Below are 17884 nucleotides of genomic sequence, written 5' to 3' on the forward strand. Positions count from 1 at the left end.
GCTCAGGCCTACCACTGACTAGCTCTTACACTTAAACTCAGCCCATTTCTGTTAATCTATATGTCACCACATGGTCTGTGGCTTTACCTGTGTGCCATTACATGTTGCTCCCTGGATGACAGGTTGGTGTCTCCAAACTCAGCCTTTCTTGTTGCTAGAGTTTTCCAGCCTTGCCCACAGTCAGGACAAATCTTTGTCACCCGCCAGTCCCACAGCTGCTCAGACCCAACCAAGTAAACACAGAGACTTATATTGCATACAAACTGTATGGCCATGGCAGGCTTCTTGCTAACTGTTCTTATAGCTTAAATTAATCCATTTCCATAAATCTATACCTTGCCACGTGGCTGGTGGCTTACCGGCATCCTCACATGCTGCTGGTCATGGCGGCGGCTGTAGTGTCTCTCTGTGTCAGCCTTCCACTTCCCAGAATTCTCCTCTCTCCTTGTCCCACCTACTTCCTGCCTGGCCACTGGCCAACCAGTGTTTTATTTATTGACCAATCAGAGCAATTTGACATACAGACCGTCCCACAGCACTTTCTCTTCAAAGAATTCTCCTTGTCTGCTTATTCCTCCTATACTAACTACCTGGCTACTGGCCAATCAGTGTTTTATTAAACCAGTATACAAAAGCATTATCCCACAGAAGGGCCATTTGCTTGAAAAAAATCTTTTTCTTAACACTTTACTCTGTGGTAACATCTATCTTTGAAACTGAGGTGTGTTTCCTGTATGGAGCAGAAGGATGGATCCTGTTTTTGTATTGATTCTGTTTGCCTGTATCTTTTTATTGGTGAATTAGTCCATTGATATTGAGAGATATTAATGACCAGCAATTGTTATTTCCTGTTATTTTGTTATTGTTGGTGGTGGTGGTGGTAGTAGTGTGTGTGTGTGTATGTGTGTGTGTGTGTGTGTGTGTGTGTGTGTGTGTGTTTCCCTTTGAACTTTGCTAGTGTGGGATTACTTAGTGCCTGTGTTTTTGTGGTTGTAGTTAACCTCCTCAGGCAGGAGTTGGTAGCACACCTTGATGCAAACATCTACTGCAAACAACAAGGGTTTACTGATTGCCTTGTACTGTTCAAATGCCATCATTGCCAGAAGATTGCAACCCACATCTATAAAGATGCAGAAGATGAAGAACTACCAAACAAAGTCAGGAAATGTTATTGAATTGCGGCTCATGGCAAGCATGTCCACCAACATCTTAGGACAAACTGCAGTGGAATAGCAGACATCAGAGAATGAGAGGTGGCTAAGGAAGAAATGCATTGGCATGTGAAGCTGGTGATCAACTATGATCAAAATGGTCATTCCAAGATTTTCAATAGGAATAATGTGATAAATAAGTAATAATGTAGTAAATAAAAACTGTTATGCCCAGATCGCGTCCCCAAAGAAGCCACTGGAGACCTCAGGTACAGAATGCAAAAGCAAGGTTTATTCAAATGAAGTTTACAAGCCTCGGCAGGGGGGCTAGTTCCAAACCTCTCACACACAGCAGGGAGGTTGGAAGGAGCGCACCCCTTTCTTTGTGAGGCTAGTTTGTAAAAGCACAGATCACATAATTCATCTCCCACCGCCCACATCCCTCTTTTAGGTTCATATCAGTAGTTTTTCATGTTATCTTTATTTCTCGTTTGTTCAGCAACCGTGTTTAGGAGTTTTATGAGCTGTGTCCGGGGTTTGGGGAATTTGGGATGTTTTATGACCACTTAGTCTCTGCCAGATGGTCGTATATCCTAACTCTGTGTTTTCTTAAGTTTCTGTTGTTGATAAAGCCACCTGAAAAAAGGCGTCTAAGTTCTTATCTACACTGAAGAATCCTGGTTTTAGCTTCTCTTTGTCTGTAGGGGATGAAGTGGGGGGGGGGGTTTACTGAGGCTTCACAAACACTCTGATTACAGTTATGGGCAATTTCCAAGAGAAGGAACTCAGTGACAGATCGGTTCCCAACTCCATTCTTCTTTATTAGCAATATTTATTTCTACAGTTATTTATCTTCAATAACAGCTAAGGTTATTGTTAACAGAATATTTTACTTTATAAAACATTCCACACAACAAGAAATATAGAAAGTATAGATGTGGAATATCAACATTTTATAGCTATTAATGAATTATTAATAGCTGTCAACATGTCCACTAGTATATTAAAGTACCTAACAGACCACCTGCAGGCAATATGAGAAAATGCATAAATTGCATTGTGCATAAACATGTGCACACATGTGTGAAGAAGATGGAGAAGGAAAAGAGAGGCTACAGTGAGCTTGGTAGTGCTTATAAGGTAACTCTAGAATATAATTTTAGAAAAAAATATATAGTAAGAGTTGCTTGTTGGTGGAAATTTGAGGGCAACAAGGAAGACTCTGCCATCTACATGACTGGTAACTATATAACAGTTTTTTCCTCTAGGGAATCATTAAATTTTTAATAGTTGAATGTTATTTTCAATAAACAATAATAAAAAAGTTAAGCAGAGAGTAAAAATAATTATTCTATTTATACTGACTAATTATTTACTGCTAAACAAACATTATGCAGTTCAACACTACACCTCTGGGAACATCTGACATATCTATGAGCTGTGACAGTTAAGATGGACCTGTACAAAGATTTCATAAAGGGTTGTATATGAGACTATTCCAGGGGGACCAGGAACAAACATTCATCTATCCCAGATAGAGAAAAGATGACAAATCAAAGTAACTTGGTCAGCCAATAAATGCATTGGGGTGACTTCTGGATGGATGATGGCTATATACCAGGGCAGCAATGACAAAAGTAGCTGCATCACCAAAGCCATGAGGAAGGCTCACAAAACCCAGAACCCAGGAGCTCAAGGCCTAACTTGTGAGCAGCTTCATTAGTCTATCCTTCACGAAGCTTGACAATTCTGAGTCTCTTGTAGGCAGCTGAGCTGGTCTCTCAGTCCATATCCCTGTGGTAAACCCAGAGCAGCAGAGTTCTAGTGTATCTACTCAGTTTCAGAGACTTTTAAACCTTTTGAGATGTTTGCTTCCTGAGCCTCAAAGAGCTTCCATTCCCACACAGGGTAGAATGTTCCACCTCCCTTTAGAGCATGCTGAGTTTTTATGAGGTTCCCTGTGGAGTGGAATTTCTTATCTCAAAGGAAATTACTACCCAAGGATGCATGTGACAATCCACCAGATTTGATCAAATATCATTTGATCAAGTATCATTGTACTTCTTACGGTGAGTGCAAAAGCAAAAAATGAGGAGAGTCTCCCAGCTTCATAAACTCCTTTCCTAGATGGTTAAATACATGGAAAGCCATGCTTACTTTTCTTTCTTTTTTTCTTTATTTCTGTTTTTTAATATATTTTTATCTTATAATTAATTTAATTTTACATATCAGCCATGGATTCCCCTGTCCTCCCTCCTCCCAGCCCCCAGCCTTCCCCTCCAACCCACCCTCCATTCCCACCTCCTCCAAGGCAAGGTCTCCTCTGGGGATTCAGCCTAGCCTGGTAGATTCAGTTGAGGCAGGTCCAGTCCCCTCCTCCCTGCACCAAGGCTGAGCAAAGTGTCCCTGCATAGGCCCTAGATTCCAAAAAGCGAGCTCATGCACCAAGACAGGTCCTGGTCCCACTGCCTGGGGGCCTCCTAAATAGTTAAAGCTAATCAATTGTCTCACTTATCCAGAGGGCCTGGTACATTTCCATCAGGGTTCCTCAGCTATTGTCTCACAGTTCATGTGTTTCTGCTAGTTTGGCTATTTGTCCCTGTGCTTTTTGCAATCATAGCCTCAATATTTCTCACTCATAGAATCCCTGATGATGTAAGGCATTAAACCTGGAAGAGTGAATTCAGGATCCTAACAGTTTGTCTGTGTGTTTGTTGTTTAAAAAGTAGAATATGGTGATGAGTTAATACTTTTTTTTTTCTAGATTTAAAGGTAGTATATTGTCCATAAAGCTTGAATTTGGGTGCATTAATGTTTTTGTGTTAACTATTGTCAATTAACAAAATAAATAAAATTTAAAGTTGCATGTAATATATCACACTTTTTTAGTGATTTTTAAAAGAAAACAATTTAATCCAAGACAAAAGACAAATGGTTAAAACCTCTACAGACTTTACACACAAAAAAAGTGATATACAAATTCACACAATTTTGACAAGAAAATATCCTTGCCCATTAGGTTATGTATTGCGTTTAACAGAGTAAACATGTATGAAATCAACTTCTACATCATTGAATAATGATTTGTTATTTTAAAATGGAAGTAGTTGTATTTTTCTGTATTATTTAAATATAATTATTAAGAAACCAACCTGAGATGTGTCTTTCTGTTCTCATCAGTGGTATGTAAATTTATGTAGATGACACATTTTCTCCCAGTGACTGTAGAGACTTCAAACTGATAAGACTCTGCCTTGACCCCTCTGTGTTATTCATTAATGTTAAATTAGATTACTGGCTTGGAATTTCTTCCTGAAAATACTACAACAAGTTTAGCAAAGGTTGACATTTTATTTATTTTACCTTAGTTAACTGACTTAATTAGCATCATTGATACTCCTATCTCAGATCCAAAAGCATAGATACATAGTGTAATATCTTGGTACAAACACACAGTAGCACATTTTTCAACATTCTTTATTTTACAGTGGTCTCTCAAGGTGGTAAAATCATAATTCATAAAGACAGGATGTAGTATGTATATCAATAATCTATTTTTTAATCCTGCTTTATATAAAATAATGAAGTATATTTTGTTGTGTGTGGACAAATAGGCCATATAATTTTATTTCTTTTTTAGTTATTCGAGAATCAATAAAGAAGAAAGAGATAAGATACAGAAAGATAGCTGCATCTTTAACTCTGCCAACATAGTCTCTGGTATGATTATGTTAGGATAATACTCACAGCCAGTCACTGGTGGATATAAAAGAAAGGCAAAATTTAGAGAAGCCGTGAGGAGAGCATGAGTATGTCTAAGGCAAACCTGAACATTGATGTATCCAGCAGTCTATTTGTTAGCTTATACTGTAGTCATAAAAATCCTAAGGTAGTGTCACAAAATGGAATTTCAAATGCTTGAATTTAGAGATATAATGCTTATAACCAGATCATCCTGTTGAATGTAAAGTTAACATTTAATACTTAGATATTTTACAGCCATTTCACATAAAATTGGGGACCATATAAAGCTCAAGTTGGTTTTTAAATGCTGCAATAGAAAGAGAGGTCAGTTGTGTGGAATCAGCAAAGGTTAAGCTTTTCTTTACATTTCAATACACCTTGAATAATACCTTTATCCATGTTGTTGAATTAATATTTATGTCTGTGTATATAAAGTGGGAAATACCAACTACGTCATACTGAGCAACAAAAATATTTCTCACAGTCAAAAAGTCAGAAGTCAAAAACCAGCCAGTGCCAGATTTGGTTATGGTTGGATCTTACTATCTGATTTAGAGAGCTGGATTTTCATTGTCTTTACACAACAAAAAGGCAGGAAGAGCCCCAACTATGGTTAATGAGGAAAAGGTCCAGTTTCTAAGGGCTCTATACTTATCAATTATTATTTCTCAAAGATTTCAGCTCCTTATACCATCATTTTGAGGTTTAGAATTTCAAGATATAAGGAAGCAATCCATGGGCATATTCATCTGTTGTGGGAAGATTTACAGTTAGTTCAGAAAACATTGCAGAGGTAGAAACTCATAAAGCCTTCTATCTAATGGAAGAATCCTTCATAGTCACTTTTCTTCCTGGTGTCCTATTACCCTGTGTCATGTTACTAGAGGGAAAGCAATGGGCACTTCCTGGATTGGCAGGAAGAAAGCCCGAGACAGTCCATGATATTTAGCTTCACTGATGAGTAGACAACTGTCAACACACTTGTGTCTTGGGCCCATCAAATGTGCTGTGACTTTGTCCAAAAAAGTACTTAAGCTCTCAAAAAATTGGAACAAGTTAAGGTACAGAATAATATGCAAATATATACTCATTTCTTCTAGCCAAATTAATCTTTAATGTGTATTCAACACCTATGTATCTAAGGTCATTTCATATATTATACTAAAAGCATGCATCTGTGTATATTTCTGTGTATGCATGTTTCATAATACACCCTCCAATAATTTTATCAACACCTAATATGTACAAAAAATGTTATGTTACCTAGTATCTCATTTTGTTATTTTTTCAACCTTCTTTGTCCAAAATATGATGTTAGAATTTTGAATTGCAGAAATGAAACACTTAGACCTGGAGTAAAAAAAAATTAATATGGCAGTTTGGAAATACTTACGAAGAAAAGAGTAAAATTAAATAAGAGCTTAAGGGAAAAGGTAGACAATGAAGAGGAACCTATAACAAGGGATGAACATAGAGAAGAGGAAATGGGAATGTTTCCTTAAAGAAATGCTACATAGTTGATGAAGGGAAGTTCCATCATATAGAAAGAAGCTGGAAGGTCATCACATAAGACCACTTCAATCTCTCAAGAGCTTTTATTAATTGATTGATTGATTGATTGATTGATTGCAACCAAACTGCTGTTTCCCTTCCTTCATCTCCCCCCATTCTCCCCCTGCCATCATACCCACTTTGCCCACCCTCCCATCCACTCTTCTTCCATTTCTATTGAGAGGGTGGTAAGCCTTCCATAGACATCAACCAAACATGGAATATCAAGCTGAAGACTTGTCTAGGCAAGCCCGTATGAGGAAAAGAGTCACAAAAGCTGGTAAAAGAGTCAGAGACTGCCCTGCGCCTACTGTTAGGAGCCCCACAAGAAGACCAAGCTACACAATTGTGACATATGTGCAGAGAGCCTAGGTCAGTCTCCTGCAGGCTTCCTGGTTGGAGGTTCAGTCTCTGTGAGCCCCAGGATAGTTGAAGAGCTTTCATACAGGGACGTTGGTCTCTTTTTTAAGTGTTGAAGATGACCAGATAATGAGTTGCAGCTGTTTATGAATATAGAATTCCACTTCCAAAAATTTCCTCATACTGATACTATATGAAGTGCAATGATTTTACATTAAGAATGTCACTGATGGTAGAATCCTGTCACTGATTTTAGCACCATAATCAGGGAAGACCTCTGAAGTTTCCATATTCCATAGAACGGCTGGTCCCAATCTCTATCTAGCTGTTGTCAAAACTTCAATCTGTAATATACTCATCTTTTAAACACGCATACTTTCAACTGTCTAGTCAACAAAACCTTTCTCCTGCACAATGAATTTAAGTAATTTCCTGTAGAAGACACCCTGTACTTTATTTACTTCAGGATTATTTTGAAGTGCTTTATAAAATTTTAAAGTTCAATTGAAGTCTGTTACTTCCACTAGAATACAAATTTATTAGAAAATTAACTATTGAATTGCCTTGAAACATGAGCTATATAGTAGGTGAAGTGAAACTGGTAAATATTCGTTAAGGAGGGTAATCAAAACTATGATGAAACAAGTAATTCATCATTTAAAACAATGAAGAAATTTTATAGTCATGAGTGCTACGCATTAGTATTAATATTCTGACCGGTTCCTTGATACTCCCCTGCATCCCCATGTAAAAGCCTCATTTTAAGGAAATACTCTTATCCTTCTTCTCCCTCTCTCTCTCTTCTGCCTTTTCCTTCCACAAGATGTGCACCCTTGACCCCCTCTCTCTCTTTATTTCTCTGTCTTCCTCTCTCCTTCTCTCTTCTCTCCCTTTTTCCTATCTTTCTGTCTTTCTAATAAACTCTCTCCACATGGATGCAGTGCCTGTGTGTGAGTGACAGACCCTGTCTTGTCTGCTGCTGCATCTGCCCAGCATACCAGCATGGTTCCCTGCACCTGTGGAGTACCCTGACCCTGCCAGCTGGGGGTTTCCCATGCATGCATAATTCATAACAATTAATATTAAACATACACTGAAACATGCCAAATTTTGAGGTCTGCTCTATTTATTGCATTTTGTTGTTAGAATACACATTTTTCTGATTTAAACTGAAAATTGCAGCTTTATTCTATGTCATCATTATATTTCTCAGAAAAAAAAGCATTATTTATAAGTAAACATGCACATGTAATACATTTGTTTAGGAGAACATTTTTATTTTCAGTTTTTTCATGGCTTCTTTCACATCCCTGTTCCTCAGGCTGTAAATCAGAGGGTTCAGCATGGGAATCACAAGAGTATAAAACAATGAGGTTATTTTGTCTTGATCCAGGGAATAAGAAGAGCTAGGTCGAAAGTACATGAAAAGCACAGTTCCTTGGAAAATGGCAACTGTGGTTAGATGGGAAGTGCAGGTGGAGAAAGCTTTGAACCTCCCCTCAGCAGAACGGATCTTCAGGACTGATAAGATGATGTAACAATAAGAGACCAGGACTCCTGAGACAGTGCTCAGTTCAATGAAACCAAAAACAGTAAATAAGGCCAGTTCATTGACTTGTATGTCTGAGCAGGAGAGGAGGTAGAGTGGAGGCAAATCACAAAAGAAGTGGTTGATCTCATTAGACCCACAAAAACATAAACGGAATGCCAAGGTTGTGTGTATTAAACCATCTGTTGTTGCCACCAGGTAAACCCCCGCCATGAGCATGGAACACACCATGCCAGACATGTTCACTGTGTAGAGCAAAGGGTTGCTGATGGCCTGGTACCTATCGAAGGCCATCACTGCCAGTAGAAGACACTCAGAATCCGCAAAGACACAGAATGTCAAGAACTGCAAAGCACAACCAACCATGGGAATTGATTTCTCCTCAGCTAAGAGATCCACCAGCATTTTGGGTCCAATTGCTGTGGAATAGCAGAGGTCACAGAAGGAGAGGTTGCTGAGAAAAAAGTACATTGGTGTGTGGAGCTGAGAGTCCACTCTAATCAAAATTATCATACCAAGATTGGCCAGGAGAGTAATGAGATAAACCAGTAGGAATGTGGTAAACAGGGCTACATTCGTGCCAGGGTTATTGGTAATTCCCAAGAAAATGAATTCATCCACAGAGGAACAATTTCCCCTATCCATTTTTCTTTCTTCTTGTGTAAATTTTAAAAGATATTTCCAAAATTGGTAGATGTATTCTTAGTTATCTATAAAAAGGAAAATAATTTATTCTCTGAATTTTGTTTCCTGAGAAATCTACGCAGTTATGTTTTACTTTGTAAGTGGATCTTTATGATATTGATCATAATAAAAACTATCTGATAGTCTTAGAGCTAATTTGTCATGAGGTGTAACATCCAGATACCACTGTGAAATATGTAACTTCTTTTTTTTTTTTTTTTTACTTATTTATTTATTATGTATACAGTGTTCTGTTTGCATGTATCCCTGCAGGCCAGAAGAGGGAGCCAGATCTCATTACAGATGGTTGTGAGCCACCATATGGGTGCTGGGAATTGAACTCAGGACCTCTGGAAGAACAGCCAGTGTTCTTAACCTCTGAGCCATCTCTCCAGCCCCTGTAACTTCTTATATTTTCAACATTTTTAATCTCTCTTTCCCTTTGCAAATATAATTTGATTTATTGAAACTTACTTAATCTTCAACATAGGTGGACAAAACAGCAATCATAGAGTTACGAGGCTATAAAATAAAATGTTAGATTTTTTTTCATAATTTAAAACTTCCATTGAACAAAATATTAATTATAACTATCCAAATTCTGAACAAATATATAATAATAAATAAATAATTATTTAAGGAAACAAATCAGATTTTCAATGAAGAATATGCTTTATTTTCACTTGTTTATGTTTGCTTCAAAGAATGGTCTATACAGAAACTATTAGAAACTGATCACTCAGAGAGGCATATTAAAAGCAAATTGGAAAATCTATAACTTAATTCACTTATATTTACTTTATGCCAAGTTCTTAAATAAAACAAATTGTATTTTGAATTTGAAAAGAGAATAAGGAAATATGAAATTCCCGGAGCTGTATATGCTTGTCTTTTAGTATGAGATACATTTGCACCCTTAAATTTAGACCCTTTAATGAAATATGGGGAGTGGGAAACAGGGATGGATATACATTGAATATTGTTTTTATTTTTTTTGGCTCAATACATGGTATTGAAGTGAAGTTGAATTATCACATTTTTATTTATAAAGTGGTACTTTCATAACCTGTTAAAAGAGGAATCATCAACAAAGAACACCAGCAAAAACTTCAATTAATGTGCATATCTTCATGATGGTCAAATAAGCAAAGGGTTCTTATGAGCCTAGATTAAGATACATTTAAAAAATATTTCTTTGTAAATGTTAACAATTTTGTTTAACATCTTCTAGTTTTGAGAAAAAACTGCAATCTATTAATTTCAAAATTATACATTTACAAAATATACATTTCAAAATGTATTAATATAAATAAACAGAGAGAAATTGATTCATGGATACAGTCCTTATTGTTTTCCAAAAAAGATCAATAATTTTAACCTTGTGATTTTAAATGTTTAAACCTAGGAACTTACTTGCAATGAACAGTTCAATGGTGTGTGAATATTAGGCAGCTGGTGCTCTTTCGTGCCAGTGAAAATTTGGGGTCTATATCTCTGAAGCACCATCCCTAGGGCTTTGGTGTAATGAACACATTTAATTTATCATGTATCTGGCTCTATATATCCCTAGTGAATGCATGAATATCATAGGCAAAGCTTAAGCTCAAGTCTTGATGACAGTAATCCTGCTGATCTGTGTCAGGATAGAAACTGAAAATTAATTTTACACTCTAAAATATAATTGATATGAATGTAACATGTACTATAAAATTTTATCTGTATTCCAAACTGAAATGAACTAAAATGTTTTTATACTTAAACATTATTAACAATCTTCCTGTATTTATTTCATTTTGAACCATTATCTTAAATCCTTTATTGGATTATTTCTAACTTTCAGTGATGCAATTTCTAGATGTAATTCATGTACAATGAAATTCATGCAGTTTTGAAAATAAGCACTATTTTGGTTATTCCATTACTTTAATTCTATTTTTACTTCTCTGTATTTCCAGAGCATGCATTACTTCAATATGAAATATACAATGCAATTTATTATTTACCCCCAGTCTCTAGAATGCTGTAAAACACTTTCTGATTCTTTGGAATTTATTTATTTATATTTTTGTATAAACTATATATTATACATTTACTTGTATATGAATTATATTGTTTATTTGTTTACATATCATATCAGACCTAAAGAGTATTATATTACACAAGGCCTTTGCTGTTAGTCTTTCAAGTACTGTGGCTGAAAAACTACTGGATCCTTCAAACTTCTGTTTGTAGACTATCTTGTTAGAGTATCTGTAAGTCATTCTAAATAAATCCCATTTATATATACATGTATATATGTTCTGTGCATTTATACTCTAAAGAACCCTAACTAATGCTGGGAAGGTGGTCAGTACAGAAGGAAAAGGAGGGTGATGAATAAATAACACTAAGGATGACTGAAAACTGATAAGGAATCTTATTTTGTAGTCAGCCAATTTTACATGCAATGTATAATATGTATGGAATATATGTATACAAGACATGAGAAAACTGTATTTGAGTTATTGGTCAGGAGAGTCTAGGAGACTCCCAAGAAATATAGGCTGTTGCTATTGACTTTGGTGTCCTCTAAGGGTTTGAGATAAGTCTTTGTTGCTGACTACATGGTAAACTTAAGATTTAAGACTTAGAAGACTATAGCTGGATATGACCTAAATGCCTCCCTGAAGAGGAGGAGGAGGTAGGATTTCATATTACCATAATCTGCTATGGAATCTGCCAAGGAACAAAAGCAGTCAAAAGTCCTGCCTAGCTGAGATGCCTATTTACCACGACAATGACTGGCATAGCTCTGCAAGGGTGCAGTAGCTGCACTTGTTTCTTGGCATTAACCAACAGCTATCAGACTGGACTTAATTCCTCTCACTACTAGGGAAATTGTGCCTTGATGTGGAAACCTATCCAACCACTCAAGCTTAGTGGGTCAGGGGTCTCAGAGGAGAAACTACTAATGCCAATTTCTTATACTAGTAATATTATTAACTGCATTCTCAATGCTAATGCTCACACAAACAGTTGAGTGTAGTTCTTCCCTCTCATTAAGGAAGCAGCATTTGTACCAGAAAAAGACTGTTACAAAAGCCGCAAATAATGAAAATGCATAGAACAAATGACTGTGACAGTACCCTGCCCCTGTGGATACATCATTAACAACACAACCGCAACATCTAAGGCTCAAGAAACATGATGAGAGAATCCATTATAAGATTATGTCTTCCAGATATGACAGGGGAGCTATACCCATGAAATCTCAACAATGTAGTTGCTTAAATTACCTAAATAATGACAATACTATTTAGCATATCATATCGAATGGGGGAAATCTCACTGGGCCACAACTCTAGTTGAAGAGCTATAGGCAATAAAAGACTACCAAGAGAGGGATAATCAATCTTCCCTAGAGATAAGCCTCCTAAATATTTCTCCAATCACAAGTGGTCAGCCACAAATTATATAGAGAATCAACATCAAATTGATGCATCGGGTTGCATCTATTTATCTATTTGCAAATATATAACTAAAGTTCAAGAATTTGAAAGGGAACAGGGGATGTGTAGTTGTTCTTTTTTTTTTTTTAACTCTTTGGGGGCCCACCACCCAGTTCCCAAATAAATATGTGGAGACTTATTCTTACTTATAAATGCCCAGCCTTAGCCTTACTTGTTTACAGCCAGCTTTTCTTAAATCATCCCATCTACATTTTGCCTCTGGGATTTTACCTTTATTCTATGTAACTCTCTTTCCTTCTTACTCTGTGGCTGGCTGTGTGGCTGGGTAGTTAGCCCCTAGTGTCCTCCTCTCCTTCTTTTCTCACTCCTCCCTCTTCTCTCTTCTTTTGAGCCTAGATTTCTGCTCTAATTTATTCTCTTTGCCTGGCAGCCCCACCTATTTCTGTCTCGTGCCTAGAAATCAGCTATTTTGCTCTTTATGAATCAGACATTTTAGACAGGCAAAGTAACACAGCTTTACAGAGCTAAACAAATGCAACATAAAAGCATGCAACATATTTTTGCATCATTAAACAAATATTCCACAGCATAAGCAAATATAATACATCTTAAAATAATATTCCACTGTTGGGATCAGAATGGCTCTGACCCCTCTAAGATTGCCCCCACCTCCCCTGTTCTGAGTGCACTGATGTCAGGCTGTTTTGCTGTTTGGTATATCTCTTGGTTTGGCAGCTGTGGCTTCCTGGGGCATGCTGACCTTTCCTTGACCTTGGGTGCTTGATAAACAATTTTGTTTGTTTCCTCCTGAAAAAGTAATTAAGATGGGGAAGAAAGAATAAAGAGAGTCCTGATACTTGCAACTTGACTGGGTGTGTGCTGTGTTCATCCTGACTTCCCTCACCAGGTTTTGGGCCCAATTGTCGTGCAGGCACAGCATTCCACAACAGGGCTGGACAATGATACAATTCTATTTTAATTAAGCAAAGATAATGAATATGAAAAAATAAAATTAGTGAAAAATAAAAATAAGATGAAAAAGAAGTAAGCATTCTTGTATGAAAAATTAAAGGTTTTTTTTTTTTTTTTTTTTTTGCTTTTTCGAGACAGGGTTTCTCTGTGCAGCTTTGGAGCCTCACCTGGAACTCATTCTGTAGCCCAGGCTGGCCTGGAACTTACAGAGATCCATCTGCCTCTGCCTCCTGAGTGCTGGGATTAAAGGCGTTAAAAAATGCCTGGCGAATAATCAAAATTTTAAGCAAAAACTGTATTAATACAAATAAATATTAACACAAGGGAAAATTCATGACATCCATTGTGATTAAGAAAATTAGAGGTCTATTTATTGTGGTTATAATGGTACTATTATTTTGGTCGTCCTATTTCATTTATTATAATCATTTTTTTCAATAGAACAATTAGTTATTTTATTAACAATGGTTCTAGTATTTTGCATTCCATGTTATTACATTAAACTTGATTGTGCCAGGCGGTAGTGGTGCACGCCTTTAATCCCAGCACTCCGGAGGCAGAAGCAGGCCTCTGTGAGTTTGAGGAGCAGCGTGGGCTACAAAGTGAGTTCCAGGACAGGCTCCAAAACTGCACAGAGAAACCATATCTCGAAAAACAAACAAACAAACAAAACAAAACAAAAGAACCAAAAAAAAAAAAATCCAACTTGATTGTATGAATAGTCACTCATGTTAAAAAAAGAAAACCAAAAGGTAAGTCCAAAAGATATTGTGACTACTGCACAATAAACCCTGTCAAAGGTGGGGTAGTGGTGGCACATATCTTTAATCCCTTCACTTGGAAGGCAGAGGCAGGCAAATCTCTATGATTTAGAGCCCAGTTAAGTTTGCAATGAATTTGAAAGAGCCAGAGTGAGTTCCAGGAAGGCCAGGGCTACATGAAAAAAACTCTGTCTTAAAAGAAAACAGAAAAAAAAAAGAAAACCCAGCAAAATGTAAAACCCATACAGTAATACCAACAGCTAATAAAAAGTTTTAGAACCTTAATTTTTTCATTTAGTTTTTGTTTTAGTACTTTATATTAAATATAGATTCTCCACAAGAAGTTGATAATTGTTCATTCTAGTTCTGTAAAAATCAAGTTATAATTTTCATGGGTATTTCCTTAAATCCCTAGAGTGGCTTTTGGTAAGATTACCATTTTTACTGTGTTAATCCTGCCAACCCATGAGCATGGAAATACTTTCATCTTCTAATATCTTCTTCAGATTCTTTCTTCAAAGACTTAAAAGATTTTTTATCATGAAAGTCTTTCACTTGCTTGGTTACAGTTACCCCAAGACATATTATTTGACTCTATTGTGAAAGTTTTTGTTTCTCTGATTTCTTTCTCTATTTGTTTGTCATTTATATATAGGAGAGCTACTGATTTTTTTGAGCTAATATATTATTCAGTCACTTGCTGAAAGTATTTATTAGCTGTAGGAGTTCCCTGATCAAATTTTAAGGATCACTTATGTTTACTATCATATCATCTGCAAGTAACAATACTTTGACTTCTTCTTTTCCAATTTTTATCCCCTTGATATCCTTCAGTTGCTTTATTGCTCTGGCTAAGACTTCAAGTACTATACTGAATAAATATGAAGAAGGTGGACAACTTTGTCTTGGTCCTGATTTTAATGGAATTGCTTTGAGTTTCCTGTTAACTTGATATTGGCCATAGGCTTTCTGTAAATTGCCTTTATCATGTCTACATATCTCCCTTGTATTATTTCTAATCTCTCTAGGATTTTTTTTTTTTTTTTTGGTTTTTCGAGACAGGGTTTCTCTGTGTAGCTTTGCGCTTCTCCTGGAGCTCACTTGGTAGCCCAGGCTGGCCTCGAACTCACAGAGATCCGCCTGCCTCTGCCTCCCGAGTGCTGGGATTAAAGGCGTGCGCCACCAACGCCCGGCATCTCTAGGATTTTTATCATAAAGTGGTGCTAGATATTGTCAAAAGTCTTATCTGATTTTAATGAGATGGTCATGTATTTTTTCTTCTTTCATTTTGTTTATATGATAGATTAAATTTATTTACTTTTGTTTATTGAACCATCTCTGCATCAGTGACATTTTAATGTATCCTTAGATTTGGTTTACAAGTATTTAGTATTTCTGCATTTATGTTCACAGGGGAAATTGGTCTGTAATTCTCTTTCTGTTTTGGGTCTTTATGTGGTTTGGGTATCAGGATAACTGTAGCCTAATAGAGTAAAATGGGCAATGTTCCTTCTCTTTCTATTTTGTGGGATAATCCTAGAAATACTGGCTTTATTTCTTTGAAAGTCTGTTACAAATATGCAGTAAAACAATGGCCTTGAGCATTTTAGGGTAGGTACTTAGTACTATGAACTTGCCCCTTATATCTACCTTTACTGTGTTCTATGAGTTTGGGTGTGTTGTAATTTAATTTTAATTCAATTCTAGAAAGTTTTTAAATTATTTCTTAATTCCTGTCTTTGACCCATTTTTCATTCATTAGTAATTTTTCAGTTTCCATGAATTTGTAAGCTTTTTAAATATTCCTGTGGTATTGATAATCATTTTTATAGTATTTTTATTTTATAATTAACTTAATTTCACATATCAGCCACGGATTCCCCCATCCTCCTTCCTCCCACCCCCATCCCTTCCCCCAATCCACTACCCATTCCCACCTTAGGATAATCATTTTTAATTCATGGCACTCAGACAGTATCCATGGTGCTATTTAAAACTTGTCCCTTTTGAGAATGGGTCCTGTTTTCACATCCATTCTATTAGTCTATGTCCTTTTATTGAGGAATCATGACTGTTGATGTTGAAAGATATCAATAAGATGTGTTTGTTGATTCCTGTTATTTTGTTCCTGTGGTGTGTGCGCCCGTGCATGTATTTGTTCATATACACTCATCTATGTCTCTCAAATCTACTCTCCCTCTAAACCCACTCAAATTTTCATGTCCCCTCATTCAAATAAAAGCAAGATGAATTTCTGCTGCCTGTATATTCTTGGATATATGACCTTTACCAGAACATGGCCAATCTACCAGGCCCTGCAAACTTAATGAATAGCAAGTCTCTCTCTCCCAGAATATGGACATGTATTAATTTTTTTTCAAAATCATTTACCAAGCTAAGACAAGTGGATGGGCTTTTCAAGGAGTCTCATTTTTATCAGTAGTGCAATGAAAGTCTTTTGAAAAATATTTGTCCCAAAGTGAAGATTTCATGCTTTCAATCTAACAAAATGGATAAACTGTATTTATGACTTAAATAAGCCTGAGAAAAATGAAAGAGGTTTAAGTATAAGTACCAAGAAAAGTTTCAGAACATGAAGCTCAAAAAACATAAACATTATGACTTGTTGAAATAAACTCGTGAGATCTTATGCAACAATAAACACTACTGTTTATTTCAACAACAATAAACACTATTTTCTCACTGATTCAACAACTAAGTAGGCAGCTACTGTTGTTCATTGATGATTTTTAAACCTAGGAAAAGTAAGTGATCAATGGTACAATTTAAAAATTCAAACTTCTGGGAAACTTTGTTATAAGGGAAGAGAGAATCAAATAGAATCTTTTAATACTCAGAGAGCTGAAAGCAGGAGACATGATCATCCTCAGGAAAGAGCACTCCAATAAATTTTTTGACAACTGCCAAATGCTGTCCCTGAAAACATACATATACATATACATTATACAAAATGAAAATATGTTTGGGAATATGTATGTATATACATGTCCATGTATGTATGCAATGACAATTAGTGGAAAACCAGGCCTTGAATTTGAAGAAGAGTGTGGAGTGGTGCATGGGAGAGTTTGGAGGTAGGAATGGAAATGGAAAATGGAGTTATAATCTCAAAATTAAACACAACAAAATAAAATGAGAGATGTACATGGGTGATAGCTAGCATTTCAATATGTGCTTCCTTATAGGGAGTATTTTCATAAAACAAATCTATGTCATTAATTTACAACAAATCCAATACTAAGTATCTGTTTTATAGAGTTCTCCAAGTAAAAAGTAAGGGTTAATTGTGAGGACTTAAATGTGGATGCAGTAAAAGAGCCTCAAGAAAACTTCAGGGGTATCACAGGTATAGAGTTCTGAGGAGAGATTTTCTTCTTCATTCTTATTTCCCTAGGGCTAATTGTAGAGATTTTGAAATGTATTTTCTTTAACTGCTCAATGGGAGTGAATAAGAGAATAGAACATTTGTATGAAACTATAGAAAAACCAATCAGGATGCCACAATTCAAAATCCAATAAAGGATTGAAAACATTATTACATATTTAATAAATACTAATATTTCATTGATAGTGTATATGAAAAAGGTGTTTATTTAGGATATGAATTAACACATATTAAATTAAAAATTAATTATATCAGTA

General features: G+C 36.0%; 1 protein-coding gene across 1 annotated transcript; it reads right to left on the minus strand.

The window, feature by feature from the left end:
- Positions 1-8067: 8067 nt before the first annotated feature.
- On the minus strand, positions 8068-9021 carry LOC114687800 (olfactory receptor 5W2-like). Its single transcript, XM_028862432.1, has one exon. It carries the CDS (start codon positions 8998-9000, stop codon positions 8068-8070), a length of 933 nt encoding a protein of 310 aa, XP_028718265.1. The 5' UTR covers positions 9001-9021.
- Positions 9022-17884: the final 8863 nt, after the last annotated feature.

The sequence above is a fragment of the Peromyscus leucopus genome, chromosome 4 (assembly GCF_004664715.2).
Source record: "Peromyscus leucopus breed LL Stock chromosome 4, UCI_PerLeu_2.1, whole genome shotgun sequence".
Taxonomy (NCBI): Eukaryota; Metazoa; Chordata; class Mammalia; order Rodentia; family Cricetidae; genus Peromyscus; species Peromyscus leucopus.